Source organism: Lycorma delicatula, chromosome 8 (genome assembly GCF_047948215.1).
Source record: "Lycorma delicatula isolate Av1 chromosome 8, ASM4794821v1, whole genome shotgun sequence".
Taxonomy (NCBI): Eukaryota; Metazoa; Arthropoda; class Insecta; order Hemiptera; family Fulgoridae; genus Lycorma; species Lycorma delicatula.
Genome location: NC_134462.1, coordinates 87,970,581 through 87,992,820, shown reverse-complemented (window position 1 = coordinate 87,992,820; position 22,240 = coordinate 87,970,581). Strand labels below are relative to the sequence as shown.

The 22,240-nt window shown below is 31.6% G+C and overlaps 1 protein-coding gene across 1 annotated transcript in view; it reads right to left on the bottom strand.

Moving 5' to 3' along the window:
- The window catches only part of unc80 (unc80, NALCN channel complex subunit), a 242,538-nt gene that overhangs the window by 171,707 nt on the left and 48,591 nt on the right, over window positions 1-22,240 (bottom strand). The window contains exons 15-17 of the mRNA XM_075373197.1: window positions 20,323-20,510; window positions 19,253-19,398; window positions 11,771-11,803 (exon numbers count right to left, since the gene is read on the bottom strand). Coding sequence (XP_075229312.1) covers window positions 11,771-11,803; window positions 19,253-19,398; window positions 20,323-20,510 — 367 coding nt within the window. The remainder of the gene's footprint in view (window positions 1-11,770; window positions 11,804-19,252; window positions 19,399-20,322; window positions 20,511-22,240) is intronic.

The window sequence follows — 22,240 nt, the reverse complement described above, 5'->3', positions numbered from 1 at the left end:
AATAAGGTAAGAAATATGTGACTCTGAACTGCAGTGGATTGCTGAGTTTTAATTTAGTCTTTAATATGATTAGTACAGAGGAAGATATGGACAACAATAAAAAAAAGAAATTGATTTTACTAAATTAAATATAATACTATGTACATGATGACAGAAGCTTTGACAATATTAGCAAACCACACCTCCAACAATCTAATCATTCTAAAAGAAACACACAGACTGACTCTGAGACTAACATGAAAATCTTATGGACAACTGAATAGTATGAAATTTAAGTATAAAATTCCAATAATCAAATCTAAATAAACAAATATTTTATTCCGATCATTACATAATTATGCATTACACAGATGTTATTAATGGGCAACTATGTTATTCCATAGATAAAAAGAAAGCATTTCCCTGGACAGATCAAAGGAAACTATGGTAATAAAATGCTATATATATTTATTTATCTATACACACAAGGTCTGTTCAGGAAATAACCTAACTTTATTTTTTTAATTTTTATTATTAATTTTACACATTATTGGTCCTTGTCCCCTTCAAAGTGCTTTCCTGCCCTATTCACACATCTTTCCCAGCGGCGTTTCCATTTCGTGAAGCAGTCTTGAATAGCTTCATTTGAAATGGTCTTTAAGGTCTGTGACAAATTTGCTTTAAAGTCATCAATAGTCTCAAAACAGCAAATTTTCATCATTGATTTTAATTTCAGAAATAAGAAAATATCATAAGGAACCAGGTCTGGCAAGTAGGAAGGCTGATGGAGGACAGTCATCTGATTTTTGGCACTAAACTGACGAACTCACAAAGCTGAGTGTGTTGGCGCACTGTCGTGGTGAAGGAATCATGAATTGTCTCACCACAGTTCTGGTGGTCTCTTTTTGCAGATTTTTTCACGTAACCGTTGTAAAATGCCTTGATGGTAACCACGGTTCACTGTTTCTCCTTGAGGCAAGAATTCAAAATGCACAATTCCATTAAAACCAAAAAAAACACAGAACATTATTTTGACATCAGATTGAAACTGACATACTTTCTTGGGGCATGGACATCCTCTGTCAATCCACTGTGATGATTGAACTTTTGTCTCAATGTTGTAGAAGTAAACCCAGCTTTCGTCTCCCGTTATGATCCTTTGCATGAATGTTTCATTGTCATCAGCTTATTCAAGAAGTTGCCGACAATCACTCGATGTTCTTCCTGCTGTTTGGTCATCAAACAAGGAACAAACTTTGCTGCAACTCAATGCATATTCAATTTTTCAGTCAAAATGTTATGGTATGATACAACTGAGATGGTAACCTCTTCTGCAAGTTCTCTGTCAGTCGATCGGCGATTTGCACGCACCAGATCATTCATTTTCTGAAGGTGGTGTAATCAATTGAAGTCGAAGGCCTTCCTGGTTGAGGGTCATCTTCAATTGACTAATGACCACTTTTAAAATGTGAAAACCATTCATAACATGCGTATGACCCATAGCATCATCTCCATAAGCTTGTTTCAAAAGTTGAAACGCTTCTATGAAAGTTTTCCCCAGTTTCATGAAAAATCGCACATTACAAATATTGCTACTAACACTTAAACATGTTGCACTCAAATAACAATGACAAGAGAACCAAGCGAGATATCAACAATCCAAGAACATGTGGTTGCAGGTTATGCGGAACACAATGCTGCCAACCACACATTACTAAATATATCCGTTGGTGCTTAATTAAAAATTGTTCAGTTATTTTCTGAATATACATCGTATATATATATATATATAAATATATATATATGTGTGTTTATGTGTGTGTGTACAAAACTATTTTCCACATCAAATCCTTCATGCTATCTTATCTTGGACCATCTCCTCATCTGTTTCCCAGGCTTGCCTAACTTCTATTTCTATTCCATTTTCTTACTGGCTACCTTTTATGGCTTCAATTTTTCGGCTGTCATTTCAAAACCCACTTCAGCAATCTTCCATCCTCCATCTGCCACATATGGCCAAACAACTATACTGCTTTGTAGATATTTGATCTATAACTGGAATACTGTTGATTTCCATACTCACTGTCTAACATTCCTGATTCTCATATGACCCAATACAGTGAGTTGACATCTCTGTCAGTACATCATTTCCACTATAGTCAATTTCTTCTTCATCTGTTCATCCAGTAACCATTATGTTTCAGCCCCTATTTATATGCTGCTTTCCATAAATGACTTACACATATGCTAATTAGAAACTAGGTTAAGCTTTTATTCCACAGTAATGATTGAAGCTTGTGACTTACAGTTTTTCCTTTTCAAATTTTTTTAAATATATTTTTATAATCTCAACCATTTGCATACAATGGTACCTCCCAAGTACTCAGTTATCTTTTGTCAGATAACTGACAAAACTAATATATCTCTCCCTTGGCCTCCTACCACCATGTACCTTACTTTTTCAAAATTTATTTAAAAACTCCATTTTTTCTAATCTTCTATTAACCTTTCCATCACATATTACATCCTCATCTACTATGACAACTTGATCATATGTGAACAATACATTATAAACTTTATCTTCATCCAGTTTAATTCCCATCCTTCTACACTTCTGAGACCTTAGCTGCAAAGCTCTCAGATATATTTCATATAAAGCAGGGAATAGAGCCCCCTTGCTATATTCCTTTAGAAGCCTTGCATTAGACCTTTACTTAAAATGAATTCAGCTGATATATATTCTTTCCCAACTAAACTTTACTTTGAACATTTTCATAGTAATTTCTTACATAGATTTTATATCAACATTTGCAATCCTGCTCTCTATCCAGTTTTTCAAAAGCTTCTGAATTGGGGCACTGCCATATGCCTTCCTGAGAACCAAAAACCATATCAAATTCTTCTCCATGAACTGTTTAACACAAAAGATACTATCAAAAAAAGATTTCACAGGTCTAAAATCATTTACTATCCTTCTCCTGCACTGGGCTCTTAAATTCTATTCTTCTTCACTTGACCAAACAGTTAGTCAATCACACATATTTTTCTGTAATTGGTAAACTTAAAAACCTGTGTTTATAAAAAAGAAATCAAGCTGGCCCTGGGTAATAGACAATAAATTATAAAATAAAAAATACAATTGGTTGAAGTCCATATTAGCAATTTAGAATAAAAGTACATGAAATAACAGTAAATAAAAATTAAAATAACTACAAAACAAATAACAATTCAAAAGAAATTAACGAAAATTTTTTTTTTCAGAGGATGAGATGAATGATAATTTTTGTAGAATGTGAAAATGCCATGCCAGGCTGGAATTCGAACTTGGGCCCTCCGGATGAATGGCAGAGACACTATCAACTGCGTCATGGAGGCTGGCATTGAAAATTATTTGAGTACATAATTACTCACATATTAACACAAATGAAGAAAACTTATGATTTTTTTTTTTAATTAGTATTTAAAAATTTATTAACATGGTAATCTTTTTATTCTTTCTGTAAAAGAAAATTTTTTATTTTAAATAAATTTGTGGGAAGATCTTTTATATGGATCAGTACTGATTAAAAATAATGAAAGGAGAATGCAATAAGGCCCTTTCTTGCAAATCAAAGTGTAATTGAGTTGCACAAAAATAGTTCCATTGTTTCTGATTTTAATAAAGGTGGGTATTATTAATTTTTAGTACAGGTTGTATACTCATAAATGTTGTTTAATATTTAGTACAAAAAATGTTTAAAAACAAACTCCTATAAGGTAAAATGGCACTGGATGCGGTTTCTGTATCTCTTGTTATTTACTAGTAGTAAATGAATCTATTGAAAAAAGTAGACAAATAAGTGTCTTATTACCTTCTTTATGTAATTTTTTAAAAAGTTACTCTCATACTTTGGTTTTTATAAGTAATAATCAGGCACCATCTTCAATAGTGTATAAGCAAACTTATCCTCCCCAAAGCCAGTAAAAGTAAGACCAACAATACACAATTTATTTGTAATCATATAAAAAGTTGTAATGCTCACTATTTAATATTTTCTTTATTAATTTTACTACACTGTTATCATTATTATCTCCAGTCACAAATTATGCAATGCTGTACATTCTGGTTTAAAAATTGAAAAAACTTTATACTTTTCTTAAGTTTCCTTCCTGTCTATTAAGACTTTGTTTCTTATAAATCCCCTGAACATAGTCTCTTCGTGTATTCTACCCATATCTAACTTATAAATACATTGTTTCTACGTGTTCTAATATTATTAGTTTCAGGAATAACATTAAAATACTTTCTGACATCGTTTCTTATACACAATACTGTTAAAAACTTAAAACTTCTAATAGCACAGTAAAATAGAAAATCCTCAGCTTCATTATGCCAAATAAATTTGATAAAACTTCTTTTTGAAACTACTTCTTAATTTTCAACATTGAAACAAAAAAATTAAAATAAAATAAATTACAAAATATTTTAGCATTTCCAAACAGAGTATCAATGTTACAAAAAAAGATGTAAATTTGATAAGAATCAATTTTGCAATTAAAACAATTTTCCTTTTGATTCCAAATAAGTCATTTAGGGATGGATCTTCCTCACCTCATATGCTATGTGATTAATGCATATTTATTATTTAAGTATAAAAAAAATTAAGACCAAACAGGATCATCCTTGTTCTTTAAAATTTAATTCTAAAAAATTCTCTTTTATACAAGGTATATCCAGAAAGTAAGTTCTGTTTGTAAACACTGCTGCTGAAATGCTACTATTACGATTATACTTGTGCATGCTGAGTTTCCTGATATGTTGGAAAGTGACTGACACCATTCTTATTCAACTGTCAAGCATTTACACTTGTTAGTGGAGGTCTATAATGTTTAAGAAAATCAAGACAACCCCTGCACATGAAATTTGATTTATGTTCCATTACTACTATTTCAAGGAACATTAAACCAGTGAAAATCATCATCAGATTTGTAATGTTCATGGAGAAGATTCAATTAATGATACCATATTACAGAGCTAAGTCTAATTATTTAATGAAAAGTAAGATAGCATGCACAATGATGAATGGCATAGACAAACATCTTTGATTAGCGATGATTTGGTGCATTCAATTGAAAAAATTAAAGAGAACAAATATGATTCACCATCACATTCTCTTTCCATGCAGTTTCCTGAAATTTCATGTTTGTTTTTCATGTCAAAAACTGAATTATTGGAAATTGTATGCATGTTGAGTACCTAAGGTCCTTATAGAAAATTACAAAATGAAATGATTGGGCAGTGCAATGGAATTTTTAACTATATTGAGAACAAGGCAACATTTCTTGAGCTATAAGGTCACTGATGATGAGGCATGGGTGCCAAATGTAAAGCCTGAAATAAAATCACAATCTATGATATGTAACAATTTGTTGCTCAGAAAGAAAAATGCAAACTGATGTTTTCCATTTGGAAAATCAAGCGCAGAGACAAAGAAGGAGTTTTGGTTGTCGATTTCTTGCCTCAAGGCTGCACAAAGTGATGTCTATTACTAAAAGCTGAAAAAATTACATCATGCTATCTAGAACACGCAACAGGGCTTGCTTACTCAGGGCAATGTGTTGATTCATGGCAAAATTTGCCCGGAAACTGTACCTACAACACATCTCCTCTTCATGACCTTCAGCTGGAAACAGTTCGATCATCCCTTTCTTAAAACCTTCCTTGCTGATCGAGATCTGTAAAAACAGTTCCACAACCACAAGATCAAACAAGTCCTTATACACAGCTTTCATCAGAGGCAGGATCATTCTACGACAAAGGGATACAACTTCTGGTGCTCCACTATGACAAGCAACTCAACAATGTTGGGATCTATGTAGAAAAATAGAATAAGATTTGTACTTCAAACAGAAATAAAATGTTATGTATGTTCTTGACCTTTTAAAAAAAAAAAAAGATCAATTTCAGAACTTAATTTCTAGATAACCTGTTGTATTAATGGAGTAATATGACTTCTCCCTAAATTTGCTTGGATATTAATCTTGTGAAAAAACTGTTCTTTTTTATTTAGTATGAACATAGAAGGTAATGAAAAGTACTTCCTTGGTAGTAGATCATCCTACCAAGGAATTTACTGTGGCCTAAAAATAGTAATTTAAAAATATTTAGAAATAAACAATGTATAAGTTTCAAAATGTAAAAAAAATTAATAATGCACAGTTGATTTTTGATAAATCACGTAGATAATTCAGTTTGTGGTGGCTAATCCACATGATTTTGTTTTAAATACTGTATGATAATAATGTTAAGACATGAAACTGGTTTTTAACATATTCAAGTTAAAGAGCATCACACAGAAGTGTTTTTTTTTTTTATATATATATTAGTGTAGAGTCAATTTAGAAATTCATGTTAGGAAAATATTTCTTCAGTACTCAAAATATTAGCCAGAAGGGTTTAGTCACCATTTGAATACCTTGCAATTATATTTAGTCAGTATTTGCTATTTATAAATAAATTGTCCAACTAAAGTTAAATGAACTTAAATTAATGCCTCTTTTTTCAGTCAACATTCAGTACATTTCTTCTGCATTTTCAAAGAATAATTAATTATTAAAAAATAATTTATTAGTATAACCATCAAATCAGTAAAACAATCCTCAAGTGGTAGCACTTTCAAACTACTGCTGAACATCTTCAGCTAAATACAATAAATTTTATAAATTACAAAATAAAATCATAAACAACTTTTTACATAACAAAACATGACTGGATGGCATTAGCCATATCCAGACATTTAAAACTAGACTGGAATTCTGTAATACATTTTTATTATTTTATTATGTAACTTATAAAATTTATTGTATTAGCTGAAGAAGTACTGCAGCAGAGTGAAAATACTAACACTATAAGGTGTTGTCAATTGTTTTATTTATTTGGTGGTTTTACTAATAAATTATTAATTACTTTATTAAATCAGTGTTTGATAATATGTTTAATATTTAAAATCTACTGCTACGATACAGTTTGTTAAACTACTTCACTTAATTAAGTATATTTAAAATTGTTGGTAGTTTATATTTCAAATTGTTAAAAAATAAAATAGTAATTTTAATTAAACATTAAAATTAATGAATTTACAATGTTTTAATTTTATTAATACAATCTCAGAATGATTTAATAATGAAATGAAATAAATGAATTGTACATTAAAAAAATACCAGAACCTTGCCAGGAATTGACTGTAAGACCAGCTAATCTAAAAGCCAGCAATAAATGAAGAATCAATTGATCAACTACCTAAATAGACATCTTAGAATAATTTTTAGAGATTTTTAATTACACAAAATAGAATTCTATGAAAGGTCAGACTAATATTTTTAAAAAATATTATAGATGTGTTTATATAACACATTATTGTGGGCGTAATACTTCATACAACACGTATATACAAAAAATAGTTAATTCTCAGATTAGGTTGGGAGGGTAATGCTCCAGTTCTACACTGTACTGTTTTTAATGGAAAAATAATAATCACTATTTTTATATGGATACTAATGAAATAAAACATACAGCAATAATTTTATTAATATTTTTGGTAATAAAGACTAATGTGAAATTAATAAATCCTAAATATGCGAAACAGAAATAATTTTATAAATTGCTGATACTAGCAAGATTTAAAAAAATATTAAATACCAAAATGTAGTGCTGAATGAAATTACAACCAATTGAAAGATGACACCTATGTAGAATATCTCTCCAGTTCTTAAACTCACAATAATTTATTATACTAATATAATTATGACATAAATTTATTATTTTCATATAAAAACTACTGGAGTGAAAAAAAATTTGATTAATGTTTTCCATCATTATTTAAGTAAAGTTCAGATAATCAAATCCACAATACATAAAAAAATGATCTACTAACTACCTAACCAAATCTTTACATTCCTGTATTAGAATGTCAAACAGGTAATATTCCTGTATTAGAATTATAAGTTCACCTCCATGATTGAATGGTAGCACCTCAAAAAGAAATTCGAGGGCTGTTTTTTTTTTTGTAACCTCTGATTGTGCATCTACGTAAACAAGAGAAGGTGGGAGCCAGGTCTGCGCGTCGTTTAATTGCACTGCCTCCTCACCACAACCTCTGCCATTGCTGATTCCATTGCATCAGTGTGAGCTGAGCTATGGGCAATTGAACATGGCCCCTATGATCAATGCTCCCTCCAAGTGCGAGTTGTGTGAAGTGCGATACATTTTCTGCAAGCAGAAGAATCTAACGCTGCTAAAATCCATTGTAGAATGAACCTAGTGTATGGTGAAAACTTTATGAGTAATGGTAGTGTATGGGAATGGTGTAGGAGATTTAAAGAAGGACAAACGGATGTCCATGATGAAGGTGGGCAAGGACACAAATCTGTTGCTACTCTACTCCTGGTTGAATGTGTTCATGATTTTGTCCATGACAACAAAGATTTACAATAAGGGAACTTTCTCCAGAAATCCCAGAATTTTCAAGGTCTTCTCTGTATACAATTGTGACTAAGACCTAAGATACTGAAAACTGTGTGCAAGTTAGGTTCCAAGAACATCGAGTGAGAATCGGAAAGTGCACCGAATGGCATCAACCTTAATGTTTCTCACACGTTACAATAATGGGGGGAAAGTTTTTACAGTCTATCATTACTGACAATGAGACTTGCATCCAGTATGACAATCCAGAAACCAAAGAAAGAACGGTCTAAGCAGTGGATGCACACTTCTCCAAACAAGTCAAAAATGTTCAAGACACTGAGCAACAGGAAAACAATGGCTACAGTTTTTTGGGACCATAAAGGTGTCTTGTTGGTGAACTTTATGGAGGAGTGGGCAACAATAACAAAGGAAGTTTATTGTAAATCTTTATATTGCATCTGCAGAGCGATCCAGAACAAACGAAGAGGCATGCTCTTATCCGGCATGGTTTTGATGCATGACAATGCATGATTGCACTATGCCATGATGCAAAACCTTCTCAAACAATTCAAATAGGAAATCTTCGATCATTCACCATATAGTCCAGACCTAGCAACTAGCAATTTTCACCTCTTTCAAGAATTGAAGGCATGGTTGGGCGGACACTTTGCCACCAACAAAGAACCTCAGGAGGCTGTCAAGACGTACCTTATCTCACTGGTGCAAACTTCTTTGAAGTGAGCATCAGAAAGCTGGTGTCATGATACAACAAATGCCTCAATCGTTTTGGCAATTATGTAGAAAAATAAGTTGGATACTACTCAACTTTTTGTAATAAAATCATTTTGCTATTCCATTGGGTCTTTTTTTTTATAGCCCATCAGATGTTGAAAAAACAGCCCTCGTATATGTATGTATGTATGTATGTGTGTATATATATATATATATATATATATATAAAAACAACATATTGAAAATTTAATATCTAAAAAAAATGTTCTAAGCAAGAAATATTTTTTTAATTTATCAGCAATTTTATTTGCTAAATTTTAAAAATATTCTTTTGGATTTTCTTTTCATTGAATAGTATATAATTTCTTCATGGTTTTTGCTTAATACTGATTTATGCCAAGCAAGTGTTTGTCAGCTAAGCTGACAGTAAAATAAACAGTTTAATACACAAGAAGTTATGAAACAAATTTGTAAGCCGTATTTTTACTCAATTTACTATCAAGGAAAAAAGATTAACTTTTTACATAAAAACAGAAAACAAATTCTTTTTTTCAGTATAGATGTCTTCAGCACCTTTTTTTAAGTAATAAATTCTTAAATACAAACTAGTTTGCACTTTATTAAAAAATTCAAAACAGCTTTGATGATAATTTTTATAATTATCTAGTTGACTGCATTAATTTTTATTTTACTTTTAAAATCATTGCTGTTTTAGATGTATCAATCAAAAATAAGTAACTCTTCAAAAATGTTGAAATTTTACAGACATGCATCCAAACAAGCATAAAAACAAATGCCACTTTGTAACATATACATTTTTTTGGAAGTGTAATAGAAAATATAACAAAACTTACTCTTTTTTGGAAAGTCAAATTTATTAATAATAAAAAGAAAAGAAAAAGACATATACACATGAATTATTAAGCAAATGTCTTCCATTCCTCACTTCTGCTTCAGAAAACTTTCAAATGAAATATATCTGCATTTCTGCTAAAGAACCAAATACACAACATTAATAAGCTAAGATAAAAATGAACAATAATGAAGTAAAATGAAAGTTACTAAATTGCTCAATTTATAAAGGATAAAAAAAAGTTTAATTACAACTCTGAAGTAGGAAAGGGAGTGAAGCACATGACTGAAGTACAGCATTGAAAGAACACAGAAGTTTATGTCACTGGAAATGAGCAATAAGACAGCCAGAAAAAACAGCAGCTTTTAAAATGTGTTATAACAAAAATATTAAAAGTTTGACATATTGATTGGACGAAACAATAACGTTCTAAAAGAAAATGGTTAGGGCAGAATTTTTTGGGAAAAGCTTAAAAAACAAGGTTAAAGTTGGTAAGTTATCAATAAAGGCAAATAAGATTTGTTAATTTAGTAGAACAAAGTAAAAATTTTAAGGAAAGCAAAGATTAAAATAAAAATAGATCCCTGACAATGTAGAATGTAGTGAATACGTAAAAGTAATTATCGCAGAATAGTAAGGAATAGAACAGTGCATAAACTAAATAAATGTCTTCTACTTCAATAATACAACTAATTTTAGTCTACCACACATCAAGCAATTAAATTTAAAACCCACAATTAAAAAGATAAAAAAATAATAATATTCATTTAAGCTCTGAAAAGGTTACTAAAAAAGAAAAAAAAACAAATAACTTAAGTTTTGAGACTAATGAATTATTATAATCTAAATGACATAAGTAATGGAATATTTTTTATTTTAAACAATTTCATATAAACAACAGCCCAAAAAAACAAACAATATTTAAACATTTCTAGAGCTATTAAAAAATACTTGATAAACTAATGTCTCCTAAACCAATAAAAATTAATTTCCATTACAGTAAAATGTATAATTTATTCATATACTGAACACTTTCTTAAACATGTTAATTGAAAAACATAAAACTAAAATTTTGTTCGTTTATCTTCTTTGTAGAGAGAAGAGCAGCAAGCAGGAGCCAACTTTATTCCACGTAGCTCTAAAACCTACAACTCTTCAGACTAGTAGCAGGTCAAATATAACTATCCCTCTCTGCAATTAATCTTTCTTTGAAACATTAAGGCTTTTTATTTATTGATTATTATCATCTCTATTGACAACAGCTTAGAGTAAATGACTAAACACATAATAATATTTGTAAATTCATATAATGATTTCGTGTAATTGCTATAGATCATAAAATTATTACATTTTTTCACTACTTTATGTCTACCTTTTTCATCAATGCATCTTTAACTAGTTTAAGTACTGTAGTTTTAAAAAATATTTAATTAAAGACTTCACAAGAAACATAGTGATAAACTTAATTCATAACTTAACACTAAGGTAAACCTGGAAAAAGTACAACATTATATCAAATACTGAAATACTTCAGATTATTGTTATAAAGACAATAAAATGTTAAGTATAAAGTTTATATTTACAACTTAACTACCTGAAACAATAACAACAACAATAATAAATATTATATTAACATTAAATACTATTACAATTTATAACAATAACTGACAGCTAATACAACAATAAATCAGCTACATATGTTTAACAAAAAATAAATAAGAACATGTACAAACAGACATTCATTAAGGGTACATAAAACTTACCCCATGCCATTAGTCAACTCATCTAGTAAACAGCTGGCAAGAGAAAGAGAGATAAAAGAACATATAAAAGAGAAAGAACAACAAACAATCAATTCAAACAGGTAATCATACAAACAATCAGACATAAATAACACAAACAAACGAAAATGATTGAACAAGAACTCATAAACTGGCATGGTACATTTAATTTGTATTTAATAAAGGTATATAAAAACCACACACATATATACTCAAATACACAAAATAAAATAACAGTAAATACAGGGTTAAGATGATAGTAGATATCACAAGAACAACAGTTGGATTCTAATTAATTACAAATTGCTACCACAACTGGTTGCAGGATGAATATTTTATAATAATATAAACTAAGAAATTTTTATTCTTCTGAGAAAAGTTGCGTGTACTGCCCTGTATCTGACAGCATTAAAGATATGTTGAGGTATGATTAATGATGAGGTATAAGATTTATTCTGAAGTTGACAAAAAAAAACCTTTAAGGTAACTAAGTTTAATGTATTATCATTCTGGTTGTCAAGATACCTTAAATCAGTGATACACATACTTTTTCAAGTTTATGATACAGCATCATTAATTAATTAAACGCTTCATGGAAATTTAGATAACAAGTATAGTTTTAAGTTAATTATTATTTATTTGAAATTTAAAGATATACAAGCGAATTTTTTGTGTAAGATATTTAATTGCCTGAAATAATTACATTAAAACAATATAATATATACTACAATAATAAAATTAAAAGAAAAAACTGTACAATCTATAAATTTTGAATCCCTCAGAAACTGAAGAGAAAATTTAAATAACATGAATTCCTAGTAACCAGTATACATTCACATACATCATATAATTCTATGAATGGAGGAGGTTGTTTGATCATTATCAATAATGCTACTTTGTTCCAGAGTAAAAAATGTCCCACTTTCCTGAAGGGTTGTGAGTGAAATATGCATCCAGTGTCAGAGAAGGGAGCTAACTAGAGCTCTCTTAGGTTGGGTTGGGTATGATAGTGAGTATGCATGCATATATGTGATAAGTATGATGGGACTGAGTATGAGGAGTATGAGTATGATGTGAGTGTCCAACGTACCATGGTGTATGTTGTGTCATGAGGTGGAGTGACTGATACGATGTTGCGATGTGATGTATGTATGTATCCTCAGAAGTGATGTTGTGATACGATCAGTATCGCATGTGGTGTGATGTATGTAGTTTCTCTGAATATATTTGACACTTATACGTGTGCGTGGCCTGATGCTTATGTATGCAAGAGGTGGGTGGGTAGCCAGAGGTATGGAGATTTAGTTGGTAGTGCACAGGTTTACATACGCACCTAATAAAATCCTGCAGAACCTGTTAAGGACCTCAACACCACTTCAGTGTCTGTAAAACGGATTCCTCCAACTCTTCAAAAAAAAGCAGGCGTCTTTGTCAAGCGCAGAGGGCTGGATGGACATTCAAAATTTAAGGATTTCTGTGTCTAAGACAAAGTTTATGCTTATCAAGGGTGCAGACAAATTATCATATAGTCGTAACCCCCATATTAAGTATAAAGGCTGTGTAATCAGCCAAGTTTGATTCATAAGTACCTAGGTGTTTTGTTTGATGAGAAGTTGCTGTTTAGCAACTATTAGGCAAGTAGCGGCAGACACCGTCTCTGTAATGCACAAGCTTAGGAGGATTGCAGACTGTTGGGTCATCATTAGTACGTGGTATACCAAGGTGTCTTCGAAAGTATGACCACTTACGCGTTCATTTGGGCGCATAGGTTGGAAAGAAATCGAACACTTATTCAAAATTTAAGGAGTGCCCAGCGCAGAGCCTTAATTGTATGCACTGGTAACAACCTCCTACGAGGCTATCACTGTATTGGGAAAGGCTTTCCCAATCGATTTAGTGGTGAAAGTTCGGATGGCCATGTGCAAATTGCGAAGAGGCAGGGACCCTGAAGTATTTGGGATGTGGTTTTGAGCCGGGCCTTTACCGGAGTGGAACGGTGACCTCAATCGACTGGTTCTAAATTTCGAACAGTTACCCATCTCCCGCCTGCGGAGGAGGCTTTACAACCTCGCAATGGAAACACAACAGCAAGAATGGCATGCCACAACTAAGGGAAGGTCCTTATATAGATTTATACAGTATCTGGTGGAATGGAATGCCTCTCCTTCATTTTTAAGGGCAACAAAAGCCCGAGTGCTCTCCAACCATGTAAATTTAAACTAATATTTGTTTCAGTTCCACCTGGCAGCTGATGAGCTGTGCATCTGCGGGGAGGTCCAGTTGAACGAACACATGATGTTCAACTTGTGGGGGGGCAGAACTCAGGCCACCCTGGAACCTAGAGGTCAAGGGGAAAATTGGCCACTCACAAGCGGTGAGTCAATGTGGCGAGAGCCGCATTGTCGGACCATGTGGGAGTTCCTTGATGCAGTTGCTTTGTTCAACCAACATCAGTAGTTTACCTAAGAGAAAAGACTCCTACCGCACTGCTGTAGGAAGCAACAGAGAGATATGGCTGGCTATCAGCCAGATTGAAGCTCCAAGCACTTTAATGGTACTTGCTGGCATTTAGCGGCCTAGGCGTGGCAGTGAATTGCTCTTTGATTTTCTTCAGATTGCCTCATATAAATGGAGTAAAATTGCTAACTAATATATTAATTGACTGTATAACCCTGTGAAAGAATTCATACAGGATAACATCATGACAATCTAAAAAACCATAACTGTATGTTGTAAGAATAACCTTAACATTCAATCAAACTTGGCAGTGCTCTTATCAGTGTTGGTTCTTCAGGAAGCTTCCATTAGGATGACTTGACTTCCGTTTCAATATCATAACCACATACCCATATTTCATCGCCTGTTATGACATGTTTGAGTAATTCTGAGTCATCAGCTATGTTCTGATAAGTCACTTTTATTGAAAATTCAATAGTTTTGGAACAAACTTTGCTGCTACTTGTTTAATACCCAAAATATTAGTCAAAATATTTTTTACATGAGCCATAAGAATTTCCCATCTCTTCATAATAGTGATTCGACAATTACTGATCACAAAGCCCTTTACTTTGTCGATATTTTCGTCAGTTTTTAACACGTTAGAATGACCAACCTGTATGTCATATTTATGGCCTTCTTGAAACCATTCATACTACTCATAAACCCTTTTGTTGATATAGCATCCTCACCAAAAGCCTTCTCTAACAACTTCACCACTTCATTGCACTTTAATGTAAAATAAATGTAAATCCTTTGTTTCAACATTTTCAAACAAAATAAATTGCCACTTGTAATAAAATGTCCCCTTGGTTGCCAAATCTGAACTACGCATTTAATTTGGCTGAAAATATTGACATACCTTATAGACAATTATGTGGGGGAAAGGACAAACTCAGTCAAAAAGACTTATCGTGCAGAATTAAAAACTCTTGTTATTTTAATCGTTACGTTATTTTTTTAATCTTATATTTTTTTAAATTTTGTATGGTTAGTTTTTCTTCCTTCTCCTAAACCAACTTTTTTCTGGGTTTAGATAGGAGAGATTTTGTGGGATTTTAATGGCAAACACCAGCCTACAAGTGAAAATTTTTTAAGAGAAAATTTCCATGCCCGAGCAAACCCACAACACAAAAGACAGAAATGCTACATCTTTGAAATGGATGTCAGTAGAGTTTGTGAATTTTATTTCTAGCAGCAGCAAAATATTTAAACAAGTAAACACTATCAGATACAGAGTTCCACAAAGGGCCTTTTATTATTTATTACTTGGTACATAAAGAACGACATGCTGATAACAAGCCACACGTATGTATTTTTTTAATAACGTAAACTATACCTGCAGGGGTAATTAATTATCACTATTTACCTAAATTAAGTTTGTATTTCAGATAAAATGTTTTAATTGTTCATTATTTATAACTTTTTCTTTAATTGTAAAAAAAATTATTCTTAAACTACATTTAAAGTAACTTCCTGAAAACACTATACTTTGTAGGATTGCATTAAAATTAAAAAATAGAAATGTAAATAAGAGAGAAAGATTAATATACAGCAAAATGGTAAATAGCAAAACTGATATTGAAAATAATCTACCAGTAATAAAAAATAATAAAGTTTTAAAAATTAAAAAACTATATTTCAATTAGTTACTTATCAAAATCAAAACCATATCCAATTAACTAATATTAAAAATATGAGATGCTAGTTAGAAAGAATATAATTTAACATAATATGGGTTAAAGTAGAATATTAATCTATATATAAAAATAAAACCAAATACATCATACTATACCAAAGAACTCATTTACAGAAAATAAAAAATTACAGGACACCTGATCTTGGACTTATAATTGTGGAAACAATGTACTCTGCATGGAGGAGTTTAGTCACATTATTACCTGCCAATCAGTTCAATGGACCAACTTACTTAATATTGTCACTTTGCAGTAAATTCACATACTAGTTTCCACTCAAAGATTACGTATTAGGGTGTATTTCACAAAATCAATGCTGGAATATAAAACATTATAGTACACACTATACACACCATTAACTCACCTGGTGTAAATTCCCATGAAGGTACTTAATTTGAGGAATATATGACTACATGTATAGATCATGTCGGAAATGAGACTAGTGTCTGATACAAGAACTGCCAATTACATGGACATGTTAACAGCCCTCCATGATGTGATTTTATCAAAATGTTCAGTTCAGTGATTGATGTTTTGTTTTTTTTTTCACGTATAGAGATAATGACGCCCTTATCATGCAAGGCAGGGTAAGAAGTTGCACTTTCCTTAGTGAAAGCTGCTCTTCTCAGGTTGTCTTGTATTTCAATCTGACTTTACAGACAGTGGTCTCACCTTGTACTTCCACACTGAAGGTGAGAACTGGTCTTCCATGTTATGTGGTAGGTAGTCCAAACAGCCAAGTTGCTCTTTGGCAAAACAGTTATGCCTTGCACAGTGAGTTAACTGGAACTGGGTCATCTCATGAAGCTAGGGCTAACTGTGCCTGCATCCTACAATAGATCTCAAACCACTGACCAATAAAAATCCAGTTCAGTGTACAAAATTGCAAAGGATGCAGGGCAGGTTTATTCACAAACAACCCTCAGATCAGTATGTTGACCTTTGAGGACAGCTAGAAATTTTCCAGAAGATAAACAGCTTTAAATCCTGTTCTATAACCCTCAGCAACTTGAGGATAGCCTGCGGCCTTTCAAACTGATGGTTGACACTGCATTCATCAGTTTCGGTACTACAAGATATTAAATTCAAGGACAGACAAATTACATAAGTAATGCAATCAGGGCTTTGAAAATGGTACATGGCTTGATAAAGACCTATAGGGATAGATTTTGGCCACACTATGTTTTATATGACATACTGCCACTGTTACATAAGTGAAAGCTTGTATGATCCAAAAGAATGCAGGATGTACATGTATCAAAAGATTTTTTCTTTTTCTTAAAGTTTTCCTTTATTTTTAATCATATAAAATTCTATCACACAGTCTGAAAGAAAACAAATCTAAGCTAATACATAATTACATCCTGAACTAAAATTAGCAGTGTCAAAAAAATGCTTTCTACCAGTTATGGAAACAAAATAATATAAATTAAATCTAAATTATTTCTAATTTTTAATACTACTAATTTACCAAATAAACAGATTTTGATAATTAAAGCAATCACACTACCAGTATTTAATTAATAAAATGCTATTAAATTATATTGAATTAAAATTATTGTATAAAACTTAACTAGCTATTATTATTTTCATTACATGCAAATGTAAATAATTAAATAGTATTTAGAAAGTGTAATACAACAAATAATCACTGAATAAATTCCAGTTTAAAGAGGTTAAGAGCAGAATAGAATGAAAATTAGGTATTAACAACAAAAAAACAAAAGATAGTTAGATGATCACTTCACTATTATAAGAGGGTAAATCAAATATAAACAGGATTTTTGTACCTGAGCATCTATGGTTGGTAGGACTGGGCCCGTGCTTCTAGTATCCTTGGGTAGGGTCATTAGAAGTGGGAAAAGCTGGCCACACTCCCAACCAATTCATCAGTAACACTCACAATGTTGGAGCAACAGGTGCACCCCTTCACTGCGCAACACATAATTATAAAATTTCTTGCCCGTGAAGGCGTTAAAGTAATGGAAATTTTCTGGAGATTGACTGCACAGTTCAGGGACCAAACATTGTCAAGGACTTGTGTGTTTGCCTGGCATAAAGAATTCAAGAAAGGATGAGAACGGGTGGAAAATCAGGAATATGAACGCCATCTTCAGACCAGCATTATAGACGAAAACATTCCTGCGGTTCGAGACATTCTTGAAGACGATCAATGGCAGAGAGTATCCGAAATCGCAGAATAAGTTATGGGAGCTGTCAATTGATCATCACAAATGACATACAGTTCCATAAAGTGTGTGTCAGGTGGGTCCCTCGTCTTTGTCCGCAGATCAGAAGTTGAGACGTTTAGAGGTCTGTCAGAGGCTTACAGCAAGGTTTGCAAAAGGAGATGCATTTTTAAGTCGGATTATCACCTGCGACGAAACGAGGGTCCACCACTACACTCCCCAGTCAAAACAAGCCAGTATGGAGTGGCGGAGGAAAGGGGAAGCAACTCCAGTGAAAGCCAAAATTCAACTGTCAGCTAGCAATGTTCTTTCAACCATTTTTTTCGACCAGCGAGACATTTTGCTCATTGATTTTTTGCATGAGCAACACACAATCAATGCTGCTTACTACTGTGAGCTGTTGAATAAGGTGAGGGCTGCATATCGCTGCAAAAGACGAGATCAACCGATTCAAGAGGCCATCCTCTTCCACGACGCCAGGCCCCATACTGCAGCTCCAAATGGTGTCAAAACTTCATCATCTTCCCTACAACCCAGGCCTATTGCCCTGTGATTTTCATTTGTTTGGGTCGCTTAAAGAAGCTGTAGGAGGGCAATGATTTGAAGATGACAAGGGCATGGAGGGATTTGTGTGCAATTGGCTCCTGACGCAACCAGCTTCATTCTACAATGCTGCGATAAAAAACCTTCCTTCTCGCTGGGAAAAATGTATTTCTAAAGCAGGAAACTTTGTAGAAAAATAAATTATATGACTTTTATTTTTCAATAAATAATTTATTTTAAAATAAAATCCCGTTTATATCTGATTTACCCTCGTAAAAAAAAATCAGGTCTGAAATTTACAGTAAAAATTCAGAAACAAAAATTTACACTACTCTGATAATTTCTAAATTTTAATTTATGTGAAATAACATATTAAACAAATATTAAAATAAAATCTTTGAAACTAAAACAAACAGATGTTGAAGAAAAACTCTAAATAAAGGCCTAAGATAATAAGGTATTATTTAAAAAGTTTTAAATAAATTTAAGTAATATACTAAATTTTAATTATTATAAAGAGAAAAAATAGTGAAATATACCTTAGACTTGGCATGCTTTTCCCTTTGATTAGGTTAGTAGTAGGCTTCATAGTCATCATTGAGGATGGATCTAGTAGTAATCGGCTCAAAGATGATCCACCTTGGGTTAAATGATCATCAGTGGTATCCAGACTGCGATGATATTCCTATAATTTATTAATAATAACAATGTAACATATCATTAATGCTTGATGTAATGTGACTTCTTTAACAATCAGTAAAAATATATTTACAAACCACTTGCAGTTTTCAGAAATACAGTAACTGATATTTAGATAATATCCAATGGAATTGATTTCCTTTTTACACCACTTCACTAATACCAGTGTTAAATCCAATAACAGTACCCCAAGTTAGAGTCTTCCAATACACATGAACCATCTTTCCAATTATTTAGAGTATCAGTACTACAATGTTTAAGAAAATATTCAAAAATGTTAGATTTAAAAAATTAGAGAACTAACTTTACCTGAGTGAGTCCTCAGGACAATTTAGCTTTTCACAAATTCTGGATTAGGGAATAAAGTTTGCAAAAGTTTATTTACAACTTCACTAGTCCCAATAAGAAACAGGTGTCCTACTGACTACTACTAGAAAGTGCCAGTTGGGCAATACAGATAAAAATTGTGTGGTGGCTGATACATTTCCTAAGAAACTACCTGCATACGAAGGAAAGAAGGATAATGAAAGCATACAGGTAGAAGCCTTTGATTTTGGTAGCTTAATGTGTTTCTCAAGATTATTCAACTAGAAGCCTCTATTGTACAATATTCAAGACTTTCTTATAAATAAGATATTCAATTTAATTGTTTTTAAAAATTATTGAAAATAAACTAAAATTAAAAACGATAACAATAATAATTATTCTTAATCTTTTAATAAAATTTTCTGATCTTGACAAACAATAAAAAATATCTAAGAAAATGTCTATAATGTAAACCATTTATCCTTTCTCTTTTGGTAGTTTCATTAATCTCAATATTGAAAATACCATATAATATATCAGAAGAAACACATTTAACAAAAATTATATATATATTAAAAGGTGGAAAATTATTTTTAATAATTACCTGCCCACATAATGACTTTGTTTCATCATGACCAATTTTTTCTAATGCTTTTTCAGATTTTGATAACAGTTTTGTTTCAACAAATGCTTTTAGATCAGCCATTTTCATTTTTTTCTTAACTTTTTCACTGGAACGTCTTAAAAGTGCCAGCTGCTCTTCTGCCTTTTTCGTTACAGTATATGGAGCTTCTGAAAGAAAGAATGAATAATACAAAAAAAAAATACTGAAATTAAGAACTTAAGATTAATAACATAAATGCAACTGATTCAAAAAACTGCATATCAGCTTTGGGAAACTTATTTAGTGGTTTGTTCTCCTTTCAAAGATTAGGTAACTGCATATTCTATTCTGAAACTTTACACTGGTTACCTATTACAAATATGGCTGTTGTGCATGTAAATCAACATATACTAAATAGAGCTATATTAAACTAATGCATTTCTACAATCGGAAAGCCCTCCTTCCACTTACAAAAATTTCTGATCTCTTTTTCTTTCTTAGGGGAGAATGTTTTCTAGAAATGTCAGAAACCGTACCAATTACAGACTCATAAGTTTATTACCCTCGGTTTATAAAATATAAAATTTTCAAGACTTATTGTTACAGAAACATGCATGATTCTAAAAAAAGAAAATAGTAATTATAATTTTTTTAAGACAACTCATAATGCAAGAAGGAGGATGTGAATGAAGGTGAAAAGGTGAAAAGACAGCAGTTCTGTCTGTCTAGAAATAGTTCTAAAAGAAACTTACTAATGAAACTTAACTTACTAATTCATTACTCTAGATCTAAGCTTGAACATGTAAGCTTTGCAGCAGAACATAAAAAATGGGTTATCCATAACACCTGATAATACTGTGAAGACTTTATGAATGATCAAAAACATAAAATTAAGACAGCTCATATAAATATTAAAACAAATTTAAGATTATCATCCACAGATCTTTACAGATTTTTTTTAATGGGTACAAGTGTTTGTAACAAGTAACATTTGATGATACTGAAGAAATCCTGTAGTCACATACTCCTTTTATATCACAATATTTCAGCATGCAAAATCTGTATTAAAATGGCTTCTACAGCTTTTCAAAGGAAATAACCAATAAGACCAGAAATTATTAAATTATTTTAGGTAGACTCAATGGTCTTATAACAGTACTCCAAACAAATAAGGTAAAATACTTGTTTAACAGTACAATGTTCCAGTTATATGAAAAGAAAACTTAAAATATCCCAAACACATTATTTCTGTATAAACACATTATTTTCTATTAAACATCAAACTATCCTAAAGGATAGTCTGACATTTAACAGAAAGGATCTATTAAGTAGACAAGTTTTTTGTAAAACTGAAACCTTATTCTTGGATATTCAAAAGACAGATTTAATAGGGTCTGCTGCCTAAAATAAAAATTATAACACATCAGAGGATGTTAGATCAATTTTAGCAACCTCTACTAATAGTGATTTATCAAATCAGCTATTCAAAAAAAGCAATCACACAATGTGTATATTTATTAAATGATAATATGGATCAGCAAAACTAACTTTTAAATTAACTTTGAAAGCAGCAAGGACTGACTAATCTTTTAGAAAGTGAAATCTACAATCACCGAATTCACTTCTCTTTGTATCACCACACTGCCAATCTCTTGCTTAAGTGGTAGCATTTCTACCTTTCATCCAGAGGTTCTGGCTTCTAGTCACAGTCAACAGTCAAGTTGACACTGTTACATCCTACAAAAATTCACTGTCATTCATTACAGTAACTGTAATTGGGTGTCAGCCTTTTGTTATTGTATAAATAAGTAAATTTAAAAAAATCTTTAAATACATGTATATTTATCAACTTGTAATCAATTACAAACAAAAATAATAAAAGTCTAGTAAAATATGTATACTATCAAACTTCCACAAT